At 37.3% G+C, this 23,468-nt stretch overlaps 1 protein-coding gene across 1 annotated transcript; it reads left to right on the top strand.

The window, feature by feature from the left end:
- The first annotated feature begins 566 nt into the window (after positions 1 to 566).
- On the top strand, positions 567 to 23,137 carry spag1a (sperm associated antigen 1a). Its single transcript, XM_084132070.1, has 8 exons — positions 567 to 1,078; positions 2,495 to 2,594; positions 3,107 to 3,259; positions 3,869 to 4,023; positions 9,399 to 9,540; positions 13,679 to 13,805; positions 13,999 to 14,125; positions 22,393 to 23,137. Exons 1-8 carry the CDS (start codon positions 721 to 723, stop codon positions 22,395 to 22,397), a joined length of 1,167 nt encoding a protein of 388 aa, XP_083988196.1. The 5' UTR covers positions 567 to 720; the 3' UTR covers positions 22,398 to 23,137.
- Positions 23,138 to 23,468: the final 331 nt, after the last annotated feature.

The raw sequence follows: 23,468 nt of genomic DNA, 5'->3' as shown, positions 1-23,468 counted from the left end.
CGAACCTGTATGAGTATCTTTCTTCTGTTGAAAACAAAAAGAAGATATTTTAAAGAATGTTGTAATCAGACAGTTGATGGTAACCATTGACTTACATAGTATTTTTATTTTTTTTTCCTACTATGGAAGTCAATGGCTACCGTCAACTGTCTGATTACAACATTCTTTAAAATATCTTCTTTTTGTTTTCAACAGAAGAAAGAAACTCATACAGGTTCGGAACAACTTGAGCGATAGTAAGTAATGAAAAAAAAAATCTTTTTGGGGTGAACTATTCCTTGAAGTCTAAGGGAATAAGTTATTTGTTTGCTGCTTCGGTGAGAATGAACAGCGAAGAGCTATATTTAGCTTTTGGATGACAGTATAAAGCACGGAAATGGCATCATAAGGACATTCAGGAGCCATAAAATAAACTCAAGTCTTCGAGAGCACAGAGATCCTAAGCGGTGTCGGCTGATTTTCTGCACAGTGAAATCCAGCAGGGCCTTTTGAACTCCCCTGGCTGCTGTTTCACAGGACACCACCCCCACTCTGCAGCAGCAGCGCAGCCCCTCCCCCTCAGTGATGTCACAGCTCGGTGCACCCGGCAGGAGGTGTGTCTTCCTACTTCTGGCTTAGCCTGTACAGTTTGCGCAGGGAACAGGAAGAGAGGGAGAGTGTGTATGAGTGTTTGCGTGAGGACGAGAGATCGCTTTACTCTGGTAGGGACTGAGGGCAGCCATGGGGAATTCACAGAAGAAGGCCCCCGGTCACGGAGAGGGAGGGGGCCCGCACTCTCAACCTGGGACCCCGGGGCGCAGGAGGAGCCATGGAAACAACACAGCCAACTCAAAGGAAGTCCAGGGGAAGAACACGGCAGTGAATGGCAACCTTCCAGCCGACAAGAGCCAGGATGAGCCTCAGGGCTCTGGTACTGCGTTCAGTGGTGGGCAGAGCTGTAATCTGGACGCCCCGTGTGGGGCCCTTCCTCCTCCATTGGCCAGGCTAAAAAATGAGGGCAATATGTTGTTCAAAAATGGACAGTTTGGGGACGCGGTGGAGAAATACACGCAGGCCATCGACGGATGTATAGAAGCTGGTAGAGTACAAATATTCTGTTTTAGTATTTTATTAAAATCATGCATGACATACGTGTTTAGACAGTAGATGTAACAGTCTTTGATGTTACCAAGATTATATATGTGTTTTGGTAAGGTGATTGTTTTGGCAAGGTGATTTTCTAGCGTACAGACTTAAAAGTACTGGGTTTTAAAAGATTAAAGCATTTTGTGTTTAATTATCTTGAAATAGTACACCCTATGCTTGTTAAAACAATATATTTAACAGGTTTTGGTGTTAATAAACTGTCATTTATAGTATAGTATAACTTAAAGTACTGGATATTTCTAATTAACCAAAATATTCCAAACATTCTGGTGGGGTAAAAGTATTTATCTAAAAATTATATATATATGTGTGTGTGTGTGTGTTAAACAAGTATAACTTTTTTTAATATTAATGTTAACAAAATTAAAAAAATTTGGCAAGGTGACATTTTATTGTATATATTTTCATATTTTTTATAGTATACTGACTTAAAAGTGCTGGATTTGTCTAATTAATTAGCATATTTCAAAGATTCTGGTGGGGTAAAAGTATTTTGTGCTTATGTACCTTGAAATATATGATGTGTGTATAGTATATTTAACATTTTGATGTAACCAAGATTACATTTTTTGGTAAGGTAATTGTTTTGGCAAGGTGACCACTGTTTTTATAATATACTGACTTAAAGTATACTGTGTTTTTCCAAGTTAACCAACATGTTTTAATGAATCTGGCATGCTACTTAAGTATTTATTGGGAAATAATATATATTATCTGCATGTTAAAATATTATATTTAACAGTTGTTGGTGTTACCAAAATGGCACTTTAGGCAAGGTGACAGTTTATAGCGTGTATTTTCATACTTTTTATAGTTTTCGATTTTTCAAATCAACCAACACGTTTTAATGAGTCATTTTGCAATCAAAAGCATCAAGTGCGCAAACATTGCATATATCCTGTTCAGCAGCGCTGAGTAATACAGGGGTAGGTTTCCAAAGCCGGTTCATTGAGAGGCTCAGCTGTTCAAATTTCCCATGGAAAAGGTTTTGAACTGGGGTTCATCGATCGAGCGACTGCATTTTAGGGACAAGAGCCGCATTTTTATATTAGAAGTGGAAGTGTTTCACAAGACTGTTGCTCACTTCCGCCACATTGCATTGTGGGTGTGCCCACTAGTTACGTAATGGGCCTTTTGAAAGATGGGATGTACCGTCTTTCTAAACTCAGCTTCCCCAGAGTGTTTTTTCTATGACTAGTTGGGTTTGTAACATACTATTAGGTGACTAAACAAAATGTTTTCCAAAATGAATGGCTGCCTGCACTATGAACCCTTCCTCCCACGTGTATCCATGCAGAACTAAAGCTGCTTTCTTGGTCTATTTTCAGTGCTGTGCTTGTATTTGCAGGTATTGACAGCCCAGAGGATCTTTGTGTTCTGTACTCCAATAGAGCTGCATGCTACCTCAAAGATGGAAACAGCACAGACTGCATTCAGGACTGCACCAGGTTAACCGCACATTTCTATGCACACACTGTTCAATGGCCAATGACCAGACTTTCACCAAATAACAAGAGCCACGATGCTGCGTTTAGCTTGGATTTATGTGTGAGGTAATACTGCAAGTGCGTGCGATTGTCTCAGTAAGATTAACACCCAACGCAGTTATTTGCACTGTAAGGAGCTTTACCAGCAGACTGGTTAACCGGCATAAAGAACATCGGCAGTCTGTTACCACGTTCTGCTCCGTTGGAGGGAATTCAGGGAAATAATACTATTATTTTCATTCTGACAACGAGTCTTGTAATCGTACTGTACTTTCCACTGTCCTACTAAACACCATAGAGGAAAGACACAGGACAGTTTCAGATTGCTATTCTATTTTAACAGGAATATTTCAAAACACTCAAACACATGCAGCTTTATGAATGGCTACCAATGTAGCGTTAGAGAGTTAATTGTAGGGCACAGGATCAGAGAAAGACCTTGATCCTCTGTGTCTCATCCTGTTTATTTATAGGTCCCTCGAGCTCCACCCCTTCTCCCTGAAGCCCCTCCTCCGGAGAGCTATGGCGTATGAATCTCTGGAGCGCTACAGGATGGCGTATGTGGATTACAAGACAGTACTGCAGATAGACATCAGCGTGCAGGCGGCTCACGACAGTGTGCACAGGTATAATTCATTGCCCACAGGGAAACGTACATTTTCTGAGTATTTTAATGTTTAAAAATGCAGTTTATTACTGTCATTATACTTTAAAATAAAAACCTAAACATCCTTAAGAAGACAAATTGTATAAGAAGTTAGATTTGGAATGTTTATGCTTCTTGTCCCATTTGTAGTTTTTTCTAAGAACACTGTTAATGTGAAGACATTTTCCTTCTAGATTTTTCACGTGTTTTTTTCGTATTTTGCATTATGTTGTGTTTTAGGGTTACATGAAATGTCTTTAAAATGAACAGATAATGTCCTGGCAGAAGCTTAGCAGTATCTTTTTTTTATTTTTTTTACAGAGTTGTTTTCATTGTTAAAAACAAAACAAAATAGGCCAATAGGATATCAGCCAACAGGATGAAAAGCAAACTTCAATATTCAAGATGTATTGTCTGTAAATAAGTATTTATATATTTTTATAATTTTTTGTCCTCAAGTCAATAGATCACATTTCAAGGATGTTTAGATATTTTCAAGTACTTAAGGAATTTTTTTTTAGTTTTTTTTTTTTAGGTGAAATGGTAAAAATTCCAGTTATGTCTGATTATGTTTGTTATGTGTTCTCAGAATCACAAAAATGCTGATAGATCAGGACGGTCCTGACTGGCGAGAGAAGCTTCCGGAGATTCCAATGGTTCCGCTTTCTGCCCAGCAGCACCGTAAAGATGAACCCAGTGCAGAGGTTCTGCAGGCCCGCGCAGACAGAGCAGAACAGGACAAGGGTGAGTTTAGATCGCAACTGAACCATAACCAACACCAAAAGATAACAGCGGCCAGATAGAACAGTTTTGTACTCAATTATGAGCAATAGTGATGCTTCTCTTTAGAAAGCACAACCCTGCTGAAAGATCCAGCTTGGGATGCCGGTGTGCTGGTGGACCAGCATATGTTGTCTTTTAGGGGCTAATATGATCCCAGACAAAACAACACAAAACTTGTGTATTTGTTACATAATATCACATTTTTTAGTGTGTGTTCATAGTTAAAGGGGTGGTTGATTATGATTTCACTTTTTAAACTTTAGTTGGTGTGTAATGTTGCTGTTTGAGCATAAACAACATCTGCAAAGTTACAACGCTCAAAGTTCAAAGCAAATGGAGATATTTTCTTTTAAAGAAATTGCTTTTTAAGGACTACAACAAACGATAGGGACTAAACGAGCTTCCTCTCTAAAATGTACATAAACCCCGCCCCCGAGAACTCGATTTATAAATGATCAAGACAGAACATGCTAATCAATGACTAGAAGATAACTACACATAAGCTACCTAAATTCATCAACTAACAATTCAGAAATGTTGTCTACATGTCTTCTTGAGTCTCTCCATCTTTGTCCGACTCCAGTTTGGACATAAAAGGCTAAACGTTTTTGAAATTTTCAGTGTGTGTCTGTGAGGTAATCGAAGCTGCTAAGGACACAAGCTGTTGTAGCTCCGCCCTCTGTGCCGGGAGCAACAGCTCATTTGCATTTAAAGGAGCACCCTCACCCTCAAAAAGTAACAATTTTAACATGCTATATAAAAATATGTGTTGGGTAACTTCACATACACACTCTGGGGACATCAGAGGACTTATTTTACATCTTGTGAAAAGGGCATTATAGCCTACCACCCCTTTAAAGACCAAGGAAAGTTTGACTGACAGCTGGATTTGACTTCCCAAATAAGTATTAAAGTCTTTAAAAACAGTAACTTTCAGTTTAGAACTTTCATTATCAAGTTGTTATTAACCAATCCCATTGAAAAAGCTCTTCTCATAACCCCTGTTATTGAACAAACTGCTTATGATAATGCTTTTATTGGGCATTTTTCTTGGTTTTCATATCTCTAAATGTTTTTGTTATGCAATGTACACAAGTTCCTTTTAACTTATTTTAACTGATTTGTGTTCAGATCTTTTGAAACAGGAGACAATTCCTTTGCTTTGAAACGTTTTACCAGTTTACCACTGACATTGATTAATAATGTAATCTTAACTAAAATAATTAAAAGTTTCAGTTCTACTTTCAGCAGAGGGAGTTATAAGGGTTATAATCATATAATTCAATAAATATTTATTTTTTACCTTATATTGTTCTTTACATCATTAATATGGAGGCAAAAACTATGCAAAAAACTATGCAAGCAAAAACAATGCCTGTGCCCAAAAAACTGCTTGCATACAGAGAGCTGGCCTACTCACACTCAACCCTGCAAGAGCATGCTGGTGAACCAGCTTCACCAGCTCCGTTTTGCTTGAGATCAGCATGCATATGCTGGTTCACCAGGTAGACCAGTATCATACCAGCATAAACCAGACTGGACCAGCACAATATTCCAGCACTTACCCTCACTATACCCTCACTAATCAGCATAAACCAGCCTGGATTTTTCAGCAGGGAACTAACTAATAAGTGTAAACAGTACAGATTATAATTTAAAATTGCTAACTTCATTAGCAATCTATAAAGAAATTAGGTAGGCTACAATACTGTCTTTCACATCTGAAATGGTCCATTACTGAACATATATCTTATTTGCATATTTACAAGGTTGATAAGAGCGGGTCTCACCCATTGATTTGTGCGTACGAACGTTTTCACAATTCACGATTCAACAATGATTCATCAATAACTTTCCTACTTAAAATTATTCAAAATTTCTGTTTTTAGGAAACAACTGAAATCACATGTACGCAAAAATCACATACTGGCCATATAAATGTGTTGGGATGATTGTTATTTAATCTTGAATATATTTCATCATAGTAAAAGAGTAAGGAAAGGTGCAGTACAACTCGAGCTGCAAAGTTCCTCTAAGTATGCAGATAAGCATTGCTTGGCTAATGAGGCCTGCATCTGGGTCTGTATAAAAGATGTTTATTGTGTTTGAACTGGTTTTGAGACTGTGTCCCAATTCAAAGGCTACATCCTTAATTTGATGCAAAGGTAATATAATACAAAGTATAGTGTTATAAAAGTACATCATTTTTTGCAGGATTTATAATGCTGTTGACCATTAAAACGCGTCATCACAGTCTGTGAAAAGGGTCCATTGGGACATCCTTCGTTGTGCCGCGGTGAGGCAATCGGCCTTTGAATGCGGCCTTTGAAGGATGCAGCCTCTGAATTGGGACGCAGCAAAAGAGTGCAACAGTGCCTGCCCCCTTTTAAGCAGCGCTGGTTCCTGAAGTATTTTTTTCACTAATGTTTCCCATAGGGATTTTAAAATAGTCTTCCTTAAATAGTTATAACCCATGAACCAAACCCTTCAGCTATGAGGTGAATCATAACACTATAAACTTTGATTTGAAGCAAAACAAAGTTTTTGAAAATCGGACAAAAATACAAAGGTACAAGACTGTGTACTTAATGGTTTTAGTGAGGGAAAAAACTACAATCCCATGAAGCATTGCAAACAGCATAATCGAATTAAAAACGATGGAGCATTATAAAACTACTCATTTACAAATGTTGATTGTATAAAAACAGTATATTTCAGGTTTATTGCAAAATATGCATATATATATATATATATATATATATATATATATATATATATATATATATATATATAGGCCTATATATATACACAAACATTTCAGTATTTTAAAAGCATAGGGAGATTGACTCAATTACGTCATTCACAGTGCTTCATGGGAGTGGGCGGAGCTAAAGAGATATTTTGGAGCATAGAAATATAAATAAATAAAAATTATTATGCCAATTCGTGTGTCCTGGCGCCAACAATATCTATATCTGCAATAGACTTCAGCAGATGATTTTGCTAAACTTACTCCATCCAACAAGACGAAGGCGTCAGCTAACACAACATTAAAAAGCTACCCTAGTTTAAAAACCTGTAATATTGAATTAATACATATAAAAACACAAACCAACACATTCTCACCTGTGAAAGGTTATCCAATTTCTTTGGGAATTGTAATTTTGGCGGCTTCACAACCAGAAGCTGCGCAATGTTGTGGCATCATTGATTCTTACTGTGAGTGACGACACACTGACTGTTCCAAGATGGCGGTTGATGTGGATCTACGTATACATATCTATGTTTAGGAGCGTGTTACTTTTTTCGACACTGTGATTTGTGTAATTTTTTGAATGAGGAATGTAGTTTTCACCAGAAATTCCACTGTTAAACATGACTATTTAAAAGCTGAAATAATGCAGGCTGACGGCTTCAGCGGAAGCAAATACCATGGATTACCAACCTCATAGCTCATATTAGGTCTGTCTTTAAAGGTTTATAAGATACCGTTCAAAATCTTCAATTCAAAATTTGAGTTTTTACTTCCCGAACCCAACTGCTGCACTCTATTGCTTGAGGATTTTCCTGCACAACATGCTTTCAGTTTTAAGAGCGTCATGAGTTTTCTGAGAGTGACGAAAGACTGTAAAGGAAAGGTTGTGCGGAAAACCTTTATATATTGTTTGGGAGTGTTTTATGCAAAATACTATCCATGGGTATGCAGTCGCTCGTTTAAAAAATGCAAATCCATTAACATTACAATAAGGTTAAGAACAAGTTTATTTGCATAGACATAAATGTTTCGTGAGAAGTTCTCCTGTGCATATAAATATGAATAATCCACGCAATTATTATTGAATGAGATGCACTGATTGGACAAGTACAAGATGTAACAAGCACGGTTTTAATAACTCACAGTGGTTCAACGCTAACCAACATAAACCAGTCTCAACCTGCTAGGATATTCATGCTGAGGTTATGAAAGCTGGCTGCATGGATTAAACAATGCATTTTAAAAACAAAAATCCATGCCAGAACACCAAAGAACTGCAAATGCAGGCCGGTGCTGATGAATAATACAGTATGATGCTGACAAAAATAAAACTGAACAATGATAATAGACATCTGCTGGAAAAACATTATAAGGTTTAGCATAGCATGTGGCGTTTACATTTTTGCTGTTTCCATGTTTATAATAATTATGTTCAGTTTCAGTCACAAGCAGCATCTAACAGCATTTGTCAGCATGTATGTACAGCACTAGATGGCAATCAATTATGTAAAGCTGTAACATAGTCAGCTTTCATCGTAATGGAACCAGACAGCTCCGGTTTCATTCTGAACTGAGAAAGGAAAGCCCACATGATCACACAGCACACATCAGCACCTGATCACATTAACAATGGGGTGACCTTTGCTCTGTTGTACTATGAGCCAGATGATGTCATAATAATGGGAGTATTCCCACAGCATTTGCTGCCTTTACTGGAAATGAGAAGAACTATTGCAAACTAGCCAAACATTCTACCACATAAGCCTGCACACGTAGTGAAGTGCATCTCTTTTGTGCAACTCTTACGATAACATGTCCAGGTCTCATTTTAACCTAAAACCAAAATAAAAATTCCCAGTGTTAAAATTATTTCTGTAATTGAAATAAATACTGCTGAAATAAAATAAAATACAAATATTAGATGAAAAACACGTAAACAAAATTATAAATGTTGCAATGGCAACTAACTGAAATTTGAAGTTTTTAACTGAAGTTTTTTTTTTTTAGGTTCAACAATTAATAAAACTAATACTTAAATAAAAATGCTATAATAATAAAATAATATAATAATAATAAAGCTAAATACAAAAAAAGACAAAAGCACACAACAATATTAAAATGAAAACAAAAAATATACAGATAAAAGCTCATTCAAAATATCAATGAATACTGTAGTGCAATAGTATATAAATATTACTAAAATAACACTGGAAATTAAACTTTTCATAAAGAAAAAATTAAGCCTATTTGTATGAGCCTTAAGATTTTATGCATTGTGACATTATTTCCATGACAATTCTCACTACCTTAATACAATAACTTTGATCTTTGATTTATTTACATTATATAAAAAAGAAAATTGATAATTCTCAACGATAATGAGAATTTGACTGGGATATCTGCTTAAAAATCATGAAAATGTCAAAAAAAAACTATTTTGAGTTGACAGGTTTCGTTACATCCGGCTTTTTAGAGTGGATAATGCTAATTTACTGAAGAGGGACATAAAAATAAGGTGACGGCTCTCTGTCTTGGGACGGAAGTTGGAAGTTTAATTCTACTGTATCTACTTTTTCCACAGCCAGAAAAGCAGAGGCTCGATTCACACTGATGAAACAAGAAGGAAATGAACTAGTGAAGAACAGCCAGTTTCAAGGTGCTGTGGACAAATACAGTGAGTGTCTGGCTATCAAATCTGACGAATGTGCCATCTACACCAACAGGTAAACATGCCCAATTGACCAGGTGAAAACAGGCTTCTATTTAAAATGCTTTACAACTGTTTTTAGTGAACTGTGTTCAGAAATGCACACCACATTGCACATACTATTTCAGCAATATGTATATTGTACTGTGTGCAGTATGCACGTTTTGGTATGCATGGAAAAGCCAAATTACTGACTAAGTGACTTACTACTTGCCAAAATGTTAAGTAATAACACAGCACACTGTGCAGAATACTGTATCCCACAATGCAATGTGCATGAATCAACCTTACACTTGACAAATATTCAGTCGGTGTGTTCAAGAATGGTCCAGTATGACGACTTATCAAAAAATTGCTAAACAAATGTTTAATTTTGGAAACACTGAATTAAACATGGAATTGAACATACAGTGAGGAAAATAAGTATTTGAACACCCTGCTATTTTGCAAGTTCTCCCACTTAGAAATCATGGAGGGGTCTGAAATTGTCATCGTAGTTGCATGTCCACTGTGAGAGACATAATCTAAAAAAAAAAATCCAGAAATCACAATGTATGATTTTTTAACTATTTATTTGTATGATCCAGCTGCAAATAAGTATTTGAACACCTGAGAAAATCAATGTTAATATTTGGTACAGTAGCCTTTGTTTACAATTACAGAGGTCAAACGTTTCCTGTAGTTTTTCACCAGGTTTGCACACACTGCAGGAGGGATTTTGGCCCACTCCTCCACACAGATCTTCTCTAGATCAGTCAGGTTTCTGGGCTGTCGCTGAGAAACACGGAGTTTGAGCTCCCTCCAAAGATTCTCTATTGGGTTTAGGTCTGGAGACTGGCTAGGCCACGCCAGAACCTTGATATGCTTCTTACAGAGCCACTCCTTGGTTATCCTGGCTGTGTGCATCGGGTCATTGTCATGTTGGAAGACCCAGCCTCGACCCATCTTCAATGCTCTAACTGAGGGAAGGTTGTTCCCCAAAATCTCGCAATACATGGCCCCGGTCATCCTCTCCTTAATACAGTGCAGTCGCCCTGTCCCATGTGCAGAAAAACACCACCAAAGCATGATGCTACCACCCCCATGCTTCACAGTAGGGATGGTGTTCTTGGGATGGTACTCATCATTCTTCTTCCTCCAAACACGTTTAGTGGAATTATGACCAAAAAGTTCTATTTTGGTCTCATCTGACCACATGACTTTCTCCCATGACTCCTCTGGATCATCCAAATGGTCATTGGCAAACTTAAGACGGGCCCTGACATGTGCTGGTTTAAGCAGGGGAACCTTCCGTGCCATGCATGATTTCAAACCATGACGTCTTAGTGTATTACCAACAGTAACCTTGGAAACGGTGGTCCCAGCTCTTTTCAGGTCATTGACCAGCTCCTCCCGTGTAGTTCTGGGCTGATTTCTCACCTTTCTTAGGATCATTGAGACCCCACGAGGTGAGATCTTGCATTGAGCCCCAGTCCGAGGGAGATTGACAGTCATGTTTAGCTTCTTCCATTTTCTAATGATTGCTCCAACAGTGGACCTTTTTTCACCAAGCTGCTTGGCAATTTCCCCGTAGCCCTTTCTAGCCTTGTGGAGGTGTACAATTTTGTCTCTAGTGTCTTTGGACAGCTCTTTGGTCTTGGCCATGTTAGTAGTTGGATTCTTACTGATTGTATGGGGTGGACAGGTGTCTTTATGCAGCTAACGACCTCAAACAGGTGCATCTAATTTAGGATAATAAATGGAGTGGACGTGGACATTTTAAAGGCAGACTAACAGGTCTTTGAGGGTCAGAATTCTAGCTGATAGACAGGTGTTCAAATACTTATTTGCAGCTGTATCATACAAATAAATAGTTAAAAAATCATATATTGTGATTTCTGGATTTATTTTTTTAGATTATGTCTCTCACAGTGGACATGCACCTACGATGACAATTTCAGACCCCTCCATGATTTCCAAGTGGGAGAACTTGCAAAATAGCAGGGTGTTCAAATACTTATTTTCCTCACTGTAGGTCATGTGACAACCAGTGTTGTTATTGTTGATTAAAATTCAGTTTGATTTCGTTAAATGAACTAAAGCTGAAATAAACATAAATATTAGATGAAAAACTTAAAGGGAAAAAATTGGAAATGTTGCCTTGACAACAAACTGAAATAAAATGTACAAAGTTGAAGTACTAAAAGTCACATGAAACAGAAGTTGCGATTTTCTTCCCTATTGTGACGTATATCAGACAAGAAAAAATGTAGGGTGGGATTTGATTTTGTCCATAGGGAATTGATTGGATCGTTGTGGTTTGCTATTGCTATGATCTCATGTGATTGACAGGTTGTCCCTAGCCTGACTATGTCAGACTTCGTACTTCCGCTCAATTTCATTTCGCTTCTGTACTCAGTCTGAGACAGCGTCATAGCTTTACGTTTTCCTCCGGCCTGAAAACAGCCGGCCAATCAACGGAGGGCGAGCTGAGAGCCGTGACGTAGACGCTGATTGTACCGTGGATGCGTAGATTTACTTCACATAATCTGCAAAAGTCGTTCACAGCCGTGTTCACTCCGGTATTTCGCTCGATGGTTTTGTTTTCGCATCATACATGTGTTTACAGTGGAAGTTAGATGCGGCTGAGCATGCGCATAACACACGCCATAACCAAACGTTATGTGATTGGCTTACGGGTAACCAATGATTTTAAACTTCAGACTATAGAGAGTCCCTCTATAGAGAGCCTAAGTCCCTCCCCTTCCGGTTGACCACCATGGGACCTTACTTCGGAAAAATATTGTATGGTAGTCAATGGCGCGAGACAACAAATATTTTGATCTCGTTTGAATTGTGCCCTGAATTACACATATGATGTTTGTCAATTTAAAAGATACATTTTAAAGTCAAGAAAGTCGCAGTTTGATGTAAAACTGTTGAGGTATAAGACTGTGAAAATACGTAATTACAGAGACTACAAACCCAAAAGGCGCACGTGTGACGTCATACCTTTTCTCTCAATGAATGAAGCTAACTTTACTGAAGCTAACGTCTGTCTGTTTCTATAGTCTTACGTTATAATCGTAACGTTACGCCGTCATGCCTGAGTGTTTTGTACCAGATTGCACACATACGAGCAACGGATCTTGTGACGTACATAGTGCGAGACGAGAGATGTAGTTCATTGAGCGATTTTCACATAAAACTAAATGTTACTCTTCTGTTTTATGACAAACTGCGACTTTCTTGACTTTCATAATTATCTTTTAAATTGACAAACATCATATGTGTAATTCAGGGCACAGTTCAGACGGAATAAAAAGATAAGTTGTCTCTCGCCATTGACTACCATACATATTTTTTCCGAAATAAGGTCCCATGAGCCGGAAGCGGAGGGGAGGGACTTAGGCTATCTATTACGCCATGCCAGACTCTGTCTACGAAGCAAAGCGAAGTAGCAGAGTTTGGTATTACCAGACTAGGTTGTCCCATCCTCGCACCAGTAAACACATAATGATGGAGAGGAAGTTATTTTGATGAAATATTGAGGGCACATGATTTTCTTTTTTTTTCTTTTTTAAATGATGCGCACAGATAAATGATTTATAATTTAAAAAAAATTGTGATTTCTTGGTGACTTTAAATCTAAAATTTTAATCTAAATTCAAAAATTGATAGAAAATTTGACAAAAAAATGACAAAAGCACATAAAATGACAACAAATTAAATCAATGTAATAAAAACTTAAAATATATAAATAAAATGTACTTAAAAATATAAAACAAATACTATAATTGTATATAAATAATACTAAAATAGCACTGGTGAAAACCGTATGCATATGAATGTTTGAAATGTTGCATAATGCATACTGTCTGACATACTGTACGTGGGTTAGTATACACTGCGCAGTAAGAAGCAAGCCATACTCTAGTATTTACAGTCGCAGTTTGGTGCTTTGCAGTTCACACTAAATACGAGCAATGAATCCTGAATAGCTGTACATGTTGTCCTGTCTCTCATTTGATCGAGCCTTCTAAAAAGTGCTGAGACTGGAGCTGCTCAGACGAAGCTATTCAGTCAGCAATCAGCTCTGACAACTCTAGCATAAAGAACCCAAGGAGAGAGCCAGGCCGCATTGCTGAATGAGAAATGTCTGTTGTGTTTTCCAGAGCTCTGTGCTATCTCAAGCTGGATTGTTTCGCAGAAGCCAAACGGGACTGTGATTCGGCACTTCAGATCGAGCCAAACAATAAGAAAGCATTTTACAGACGTGCACTGGCACACAAAGGCTTGAAGGTTTATATTTTGTCTTAATGGTGGAAAGAGAGTATCTCTCCTTTATTTTTGTGCGTTTTACAGTGGTTAAACAATCCATTTAAAACATTGTAAATAGCGATTTTGTGTGCAGTAGAGAATAAACTGACTAAGCACTACTGTAGAATTCAGTGCAGTAAGAGTTTAAATGGTCTATCTATATGTTTTCTCACAGGACTACCTGTCAGCCAGCACTGATTTACAGGAAGTACTGCAGTTGGATCCAAAAGTGCAGGAGGCCGAGCAGGAGCTGGAGCTGGTGACTAACCTGCTAAGAGAAAGTCTAATGGATAATGCCCAAGGTAAACTCTCACTAGCCAATGAACCGGAAATCGAGAATCTAATGTAGTTTAGACTATATAGGAAATCAGTTCCTTGGTACAACATTGTTTCATAAATTGCGATGTGATATTATTCCAGTGACAAGCTATTTGTCTGGCTGTATCCAAAATCATTATAGAGCGCTGCAGTGATGACGTATTATTGTAGGCCAACCCGGAAGTTCGCTTCACCCTTGTTCCCTCGACAAAACCCAATAGGATTTTTAGAGTGGACTTTGGATTATTAAAGAAAATAAGCTCTGTCACCAACAAAAGTTTTGTTCATCATAATAATTTTCACAAATGAACACAACTTTTGATGCCAAAATACGATCGCTAGGAGTAAAAAGCTAAATGCAGACTATTGCTATTCGTAATTACCGTAAATAAAGCTCTGTATGCTTTCGAATCGCTTTCCCGGTACTTTGATGTCTACACACTGATCGGTCTACACAGCTGCGCTTCAAATCGAACACACATTAAAGCTGCAGCGGTCAGGTGGCATAAGTCATAGATCTCAGAAAATTGAGATTACACATTGTAATTACATCTTCTACATGAACGTGAAGGCTTTTTACAGTTCAGAATTGTTATGGTAATTATGACATGGAGTGAACACACCTTATAGAGTGGTGCAGGTATGACATCACTTTGTAGGCCAAAGCCCGGAATCGAGTTGGCATTTTAGCACTTCCAGTTCCATTGTCCCAAAGTCAATGGGTTTTTTTAATGGGATTTTATAAGATTTATAAGATATATCCTTTTATAAGGATTTAAATGGCTGAAATAAGGTCTGTGGTGAACACAAGCTCAAGACACTTTCAAGTTTTATTCTACGACATAATATTCATCAGCATTACCCCACTCGTGATTTTTTTAGGCTGTTACGTTTCTTGAAAAAGGCGGTTGCTAACAAGTGGCTAAATGGGACTACAGAGGCTGTCGAGGACATTATAAATCATCACGATGGACAGGTAAACTCAGTCCGCTTTTACAGCCTTGTTATGATTATAATTGTGCTCTTGTAAACTACTCTCTGGATAAACTAAACTCAAACTTTCTTGGAAAATGTTTCTTGCAAAAAGCCTATGGAAAAATCCTATTGGGTTTTTGTCGAGGGAACCAGTGTGATGCTAACTGCCGGTTGGCCTACAAAGTGACATCATACCGGCACCACTCTATAAACAAACTACACCACGGTCACATGACAACAACATCACCATTAACTCTTGCAGTCTTTATTTAAAAACATTTTCCCTGAAAGTTTGAGTTAGAATAGTTTGCAATGGCATGAATATAAACACAATGGGACAATGAAAGCGGACTAGTAAGGTGATGATTTTTTCTGTTCTGTAGTCCCATTTAGACACTTGTTAGAAACTGCCTTTTAAAGAAAAAAATCTTTGAAAAAAGCACAAGGCAGTCAGTATTACTGATGTAATTTATGTTGTACAATAAAACATGGAATGGATATATCTTGAACTTCTGTTAAACACAGACTTTATTTCAAGCATTTATCCAAAAACTCATTTAGAAAACCAATTGACTTCAGGGGGATGGAACTGGAAGTGCTAAAAAGCAACGTATTTTCAGGTTTTGGCCTACAAAATGTCATTCCTGCAGAACTATATAACCTAATTCACTACTCACTATTCACAACATTACTCCACTAATATAGTCCACTGAGCAAATGAAAACCAGTGAATGAATTCAGAGACTGAGTGCACCTTAAGTGCTGCAGATGGTATCTTTAGGCAATATACGGAAACTCATTCTGCGTGACGCTCACAGAGCATGGGTCTTCTCTGGTAGCCAGCCGTTGAGTGTACATCACTTGTGCACTCCTTATTGCGGTGCATTATGACATTGGTTCCCAACCCTAGTCCTGGAGTACACCCAACACAGCACATTCTGTGCCACACCCATCTGAGGTCTTGGAGTGTTAACTAACGTGCTAATGAGTTGAATCACCTGTGTTTGATTAGGAGACACCCAAGGGGTTGTTGACACGACACCATTTTTAACTAAAAACGTTAAACTCTTTATATGTTTTGGCCGTTTCTTTACAACGCCGTTTTGGGTGCCTAAAAATACGCAAACTTTTGTAAACAGGTTTCAAATGATACATTTACACAACGACGATGTACTAAAAATGGAAACGTTTTTCCTTTCCGTTTTTTGTGTAGACATAGACTATAGACTGAACACGTAATCCACATGTGCGTGACGTCACCGTTTTCACAAATTCGCAAACTTGCACTTTGAAACCCGTTTTCAAAAGTTTGCATTTTCAGGCCCCCAAAAGGCGTTGTGTAAATGAACGGCCAATACTCATCAAATTTAAGGGTTTTAGTTGAAAACAGTGTCGTGTAAACGACCCTAAAGTGCATAAATAAACGATACCGTTTATTGTCTCCGTGTAAACTACAAAAACAAGAATTTGTGAAAACGGTGATGTCACGCGCATGTTCATTACGTGCTCAGTCTATTGGCACGTAGTTTTGCCAACTACTGGCCTGGCATACATAACACAGCATTTTTAACCTTTTTCGGATCCGTGTAAACGTTGACCATTTTGACAACGTTGTCGTCTGTACCCTAAAATGTGCAGTGCTGGGGGTATTTCTGGACCAGGGTTGGGAACCACAGGCGGAGGGTGAACCAACTCCAGGGCGAGGCTATATGCGCCAAGATATCAAAAACACATTTAAAAAGATTTCCTTGAAATAGTTTCAAGTTACGTGTCGTCGCACAACCTTCATATCCCAGCATAAAAGCTCCCGAAAAATGAATTGTTATTAAACCATCTACGTTCACAAACCACTGTTAATTTTAAAGCATACTGTATGCAGGATTTGGCATGGCAAAAAGCACACTCTTTATAACCACTAAAAAGCTGTCACTGAATCTCTTACATGTCTATACTTTATAATGAGAGGATTTGCGAGCGTGCAGAACTCAGAATCCACTCACAGCTCAAAACACGGGGGTTTTTGTTCAGACCTAACTTAAACACCTCTGATTGGCCATTGCGTTCTAGAATTGGCTAGATTGCTAAACACTGCAAAATCACAGAAACTTTTGATGGTCTCCAGAGCGCAAACACATATATGCACAGGATCATTTGCCAAATCTGTTTTGCCAATATGCTATTATTACTGAGAAAACTGATATGGGTAGCTTTTCCCTCTAAAAGCAATCAGAAGCAGCAGCAGTCAGTGGTTTGAGTGAGAAAACTCCATGCTACTAGTCTCAAGTCTGAAGGCTAAGCCTTGCGCAACCATACACACGCTCCTGTCATATGTGAAGGGGGAGGAGAATTTACAGTACCAGTCAAAAGTTTGGAAACATTACTATTTTTAATGTTTTTGAAAGAAGTCTCTTATGCTCATCAAGCCTGAAGTTAAAAAAAACACACACACAAAAAAAACAGTAATATTATGAAATATTATTACAATTTAAAATAATGGTTCTCTTTTTTAATATATTGGTTCTCTTTTTTAATATATTTTAAAATGTAATTTATTTTTGTGATGCAAAGCTGAATTTTCATCAGCAAGTACTCCAGTCTTTGGTGTCTTATGATCCTTCAGAAATCATTCTAATATGATGATTTGATACTCAGTTATTATCAATGATGGAAACAGTTGTGCTGTTTAATATATTTTTTTGGAATACTTTTTTCAGGATTCATTGATGAGTAAAACGTTAACAGCATTTATTCATAAAAACAGCATTTATTCAAAATAAAAACATTTCTAACAATATAAATCGTTACCATCACCTTTTATCAATTTAATGCATCCTTGTTGAATTAAAGTACTAATTTCTTTAAAAAAAAATAGTTATTGTTCCCAAACTTTTGAACGGTAGTGTATATTGTTACAAAAGATTTCCATTCTAAATAAATACAGTTCTTTTTAACTTTTTATTCATCAAATAATCCTGAAAAAAGTATCTCAGGTTATAAAAAAAATATTAAGCAGCACAACTGTTTCCAACATTGATCATAAATCATCATATTAGAATGATTTCTGAAGGATCATAAGACACCAAAGACTGGAGTACTTGCTGATGAAAATTCAGCTTTGCATCACAAAAATAAATTAAATTTTAAAGTATATTAAAAAAGAGAACCATTATTTTAAATTGTAATAATATTTCATAATATTACTGTTTTTTTGTTTTTTTTTAACTGCAGGCTTGATGAGCATAAGAGACTTCTTTCAAAAACATTAAAAATAGTAATGTTTCCAAACTTTTGACTGGTACTGTATACGTGCGTCAGGTTTCTCGAGAAGAAAGACTTCCACATAGGATACACCCGTGTATTCTCACTCATAGCTCCTCTAGAAGCTTCCTCACTCGTTTCTCGCCTCCTCGCGGAGCAGTTAGAGAATTAAGATGTCATTAAAGATGGCTAACTTTGATCGGTTTCCGGGTCACAGGCTGGAGGAGCGAGGAAACAAGGAAGCATTTTTGGGTGTTTCTCAAATGGAAGGCTGCATCCTATCAACACCGCGTCCCTCCTAGTTCAGCCCTTCGGAGACTTGTAGGCTAGTGTCCTCCTCAGCAATTAAACGCTAGAATGAGACGGTCTAGTAAGAGCGCATGGCAACATCACACGTTTCCGCCCCCCACGGTCACAGCACGAAAATACTATTAAAACTTAATTTTGGGAAAATACTTAGTATTAAAAAAAATTCTTGGCTTTTTATTAATGCAATACAGTGAATGACAACCGTCTGCAGTCTCCCAGTGGCTTACATTATTGTCAATTTAGTGTTAGTGATTAATTTACAGCAAAACAAAAGATAATGTCCAAAAACATTTTTCTCTTACATTTCATAATAAACCCAAACAAGCTCACCGACACGTTTTCCGTTTGGGTGAAGAGATGAGTCCCACCTTAAGACCCAAGCAATCCGATTGGTTCAAAGCACATTTTATGGGTAATCGTTTTAGTGCCTGGTTACAAATCAGACAAAATCACTTTATTATACAAGACATTTGAACTACGTTATAACAACCATTCATGTCTTTTAACTTATATGTTTCATATAGTACATAACCGAAGCTACAGATTGTGAAATCAAACAGTTTTTTTAGTTAGCTATACAACTCAATTACTATACAATAGCTGTCTGTAGCCTACTGTGAAAAGCGCTATACAAATAAATATATTACTTGATGGCAGAAAACTGCTAGACTACCTGCTTAAAATGTTTTTACAAAATGCTTTTATCTTATCTTGTACATAGCAGTGTGATTTAGCATGCTGCATAAAGCTACCACCACATGGCCTAAAGCTAAAACCGCTCACGTTAGAAGTTATGGCAAGGTGGGACTCATCTTCACCACACCGTCATATTATTTTTGTGCATTGGAATGTTTGCAAAGGATTGTGGGGGATTTAAGGCCGCGAAGGATCCATCTGATACAAAACAGGCCGAAGGAAGGACGCGAAAATAAGGCTGAATCTGAAATCGCCCCCTATACCCTCAAAAAGGGCGTTATTTGAGTGGACAGCCATTTGTTGTGGAGTGGTGTCCGAAACCAGTGGACGTTATTGAGTCCACTTATTCAATGAATCCCACATTGCACCGCAATAACGTGTGTAACGTTACAACGACGTAACGTTACGCTCAACGGCTGTCCGAATTCGCTCACTCGTTTTCATTCACTCCTTCAAGTAAACAGTATTAGGGGACTATGGGTTTAGGGGGCGATTCATCCGAAGGCCACCTTCCAATGATCCTTCAAACTGAGATAGCCTTCGTAGGATGCAGCCTTCCGTTTGAGAAACACCCGTTGTTGAGTATTGAGAAGCGGTCCGTATCATCATCATCAGAAGAGCGTGTGGGCACGCGGACTATCGCACTCGCAAAGACAAAAGTAATAAAATCAATGAAAATTAAACTATTTTAACATAATTCAACATACTTACTCAGTGATTGATACAATATTTGTCATGGAATAACCTTTGTTTACAAAGAGTTAGCTGCTAAAGTTTGAACGTTCTTGTTGCCTTTTTTTCCCCTTCAAGATCTGAGGTAAACCATTGTCGCTTTTATTATGGCTGTTAAAAGTTTAAACTGAAGCAAATATGACATTCGAACTAAAATTAAACAATTTTAGTATTGTACAAAACATTTTGGCGTACCTGAGATCATCATTGAGGTGTCAGCCACGACCTCACAGAAATAGAAACGATTCCAAAAAAAAAGAATCCTTGTTGCGGCGTCTAGTCTGGTTAGGACACGGTACAGTTATTACTATTTTAGCCTAACGTTACATGTTTATATTTAAGCAATATCACAACAGCAAGTTAATACTGAGTAACTTACATGTTAGACACAGTCCTTTTACTTTGTCTATTCTTATTTCACCAACAAAACAATTAACAGCAGTGGCGCTATTGAGTAAATCAGTACTTTTGAAGGAATCGGTTAATTCACTGATTCGTCGCCACCTACTGGCGTAACAGCGTAACCTGCAGAAAGAGTCACAGAAAAATCACCACAACTAATGCATAGACTGGAACCAGAACGGGTTGTATTAAGTTTATAAAAATATTTGATTGCAAAATGCAGCAACTGACCAATCAGCCATGTAATAAAAACACCTAAACTGTATTTAGCTTACAGCCTCTAATCAGCCATCTTACCTCAGTGAACTTTAATCTTAGGTTTAGCTGATTAGTGGTGTATAGTGTATACTGAGGCAAGGGTCATTATTACTAAATTGCTCACAACTGAACAAATCCCAGACCTGGCCTAGGTACTAAAATTTGGCCCGTAACTTGTCCCATAATGCATAATGTTTATGCAACAGATATGATTGATACCTCCAATCGGCAGCTTTTTGAAATTGACCATCCGCATATCATCATGGTGGTAGTGTATTTATTGCTTAATTAGCTTTTAGTCATCTTTTTTTGGAAATATTAACTGGAAAAGAGTTTGAATAATAAGAAACAAATACTTAAGAGGTCTTTTATAGGCCTAGAATCTATCCTGTTAAACAATCAATTGAACAATTTAACTTGGATATTGAAAATTCTTGCAAATTTTGTGGAGTTACGAAAGCAACTCTTTTTCCAAAGTGTATACAATAATTTTTCTGGATAGTGGTCTCTAACAATTTGTCAAACACTTTTGCAAACACAATGAGTTTCAAGATGTAATTTTATTTTTTGTACATTTCAAAACTAAATGATTTATTTTATTATACAATTGTTTATTCGACTTGAAAAGTATCATATTCATAATGAGAAAATAGACAAAAGCAAAGCCTGAACAGTTTATAAAGTCACCTTTATTTATATAGTGCTTTATACAATTCAAAATCAGAATCCACCAAACTTTAAAGGTTGCGCATTTAAAATGACAGACGACAAAACTGCAGCACTCGCTTATAATAAATAGTTATGTGTTGATGTGGACGCAAATATCGTTCTGGATGTGAATGTGTCTTTATCCTAAATGATTAGGAAAAACTTTCACTCTTTTGTGTATTACGTTTATTTTTGTCTTTCGAGGTTCAGCATACGCACCAAATCAAATCGAGCATTTAAAGTCGGCATGAAATGGAAGTTGTGATTTCAGTAGTCTTTTCTTCCCTGTTGTGACGTATATAAAAGTGAATCGGCTTCCAAACAAGGAAACATCTCGAAATCTCGAAAACGCAAATTATTTTGAAAACGCAAAAAAAAAAAATTTATTAAAAAAAACATGTTTCTAAGTAACTGGGTTAGAACGTTTGGAGTGTGAGTGTCTGTAGTTACAATGTAGAGCAAAACATTTAAGTATCGTCCCAGACAGCAACATAGTGTCGGCCCAGATCCGGGCCACATTTGGTACATGTGGAATCCATGATGTGGGCCGGATCTGGGCGACACTATGTTGCTGTCTGGGGTAATGTTTACCACAGACCTTATTTTACTCATAATTAAAAAAAAAACTCTATTATAAAACCCCATGGGAAAATATTGAGGGAACAAGCTGTGAATTAGTCTTCCAGGTTTTGACTTCATCCCTGCACCACTCTATTGCTGTGATGCCATGTGAGTGACAGGATATCCTGCCCTTGCGCCAGTAAACATCATCAGAGAAGAGAAGAGATGTCATCGGGGTCAGAGGGAGGGGAAGTTATAAGATTATGAGGGCACGGATATCATGCTGCCTTTAATGGCAATAGTTGTCTTTAATATGACATACATGATGCTGATGATTGTTTCCTTTCTGTAGGCTGACATCAAGACAACAAATAATGAAGTGAACAGAGAGCTACAGGAAGAACAGAGCCTCCTTCATTAAAGCCAGACACAGCGGATCCAACGAGCCTGAGAGTCCCAGCTCTGAGATCCCACAGTCCCGCCAAGAGGCTCCATTCATCTTTGTGTAGACTGTCATGCGCCGCAACTAAAGTTTCCCTTCCAACAAAACACTCATCTCACGTTCTTCTAGGAATATTGTGTCTGATGCAATGCTGACATGCAGCGCATGCAAACGGTTCATAATCTCTAACTCTGGCTTCAATAGGCACGTGTGAGCATGGCACGGCTGGGAAGCGTGTAACAAACGGGATTATGGGGTTGTAATGTGGTTGTCGTGTGTATAAGAGAATGTGCCTTTTATAAGAAGCTGTGGCTCACATATGGAGTGATTTAACACTCACAGATGAAATTGTATAGGAACGTTTAATTTGCTACATTTAAAATGTCTCATTTCTCAGGATTTAATATATTTTTAATAGCTATTCCATTGTAATGTGTAATTTAAGAATACATGTAGCTCATGTAGTGTAATTTGTTTGACATCTTCCAGCCTTCAGCCCAACTATTGTCTCAATATGCATAAATAAAACTAGATCTCACAAGGTATGAATGTACAATGATAACATAAGATGTAGTTTTTTCTTTGGGATGTCAGCAAAAGAAATGTTTCAGTTAAACAAATTTGCATCAGCTAAATAAATGGCTTTATAAACTTCTAGGTGATAAATGTTTGCCATTAGACATGATTATGTCTTGTAATTATAAAACAATCGTTTCATAATTGAAAAAGCACTGCAAATATTAAGGAAAAAGCTGAATTTTCAGCATCATTACAAAAACAGCAATTAAAAAAAAATAGAAGTACATTATAATATAGAAAACATTTATAAATGTCCTTAATATCATAAATAAAAGTATAGATTTCCTTCAAATAAAATATTACCACAAACTTTATATATTAAGTTAACAAATATAACATTTTCATGATATAAACATTTAAATTGAGTAACATTGTAACGTTCAGCCAATTAGGTTGAGATTACAAAA

This window comes from Abramis brama, assembly GCF_963993115.1.
Source record: "Abramis brama genome assembly, chromosome: 12".
Lineage (NCBI taxonomy): Eukaryota > Metazoa > Chordata > Actinopteri > Cypriniformes > Leuciscidae > Abramis > Abramis brama.
Note: the sequence above shows the minus strand (reverse complement) of the source record. Positions and strands in the feature narration are given on the sequence as shown.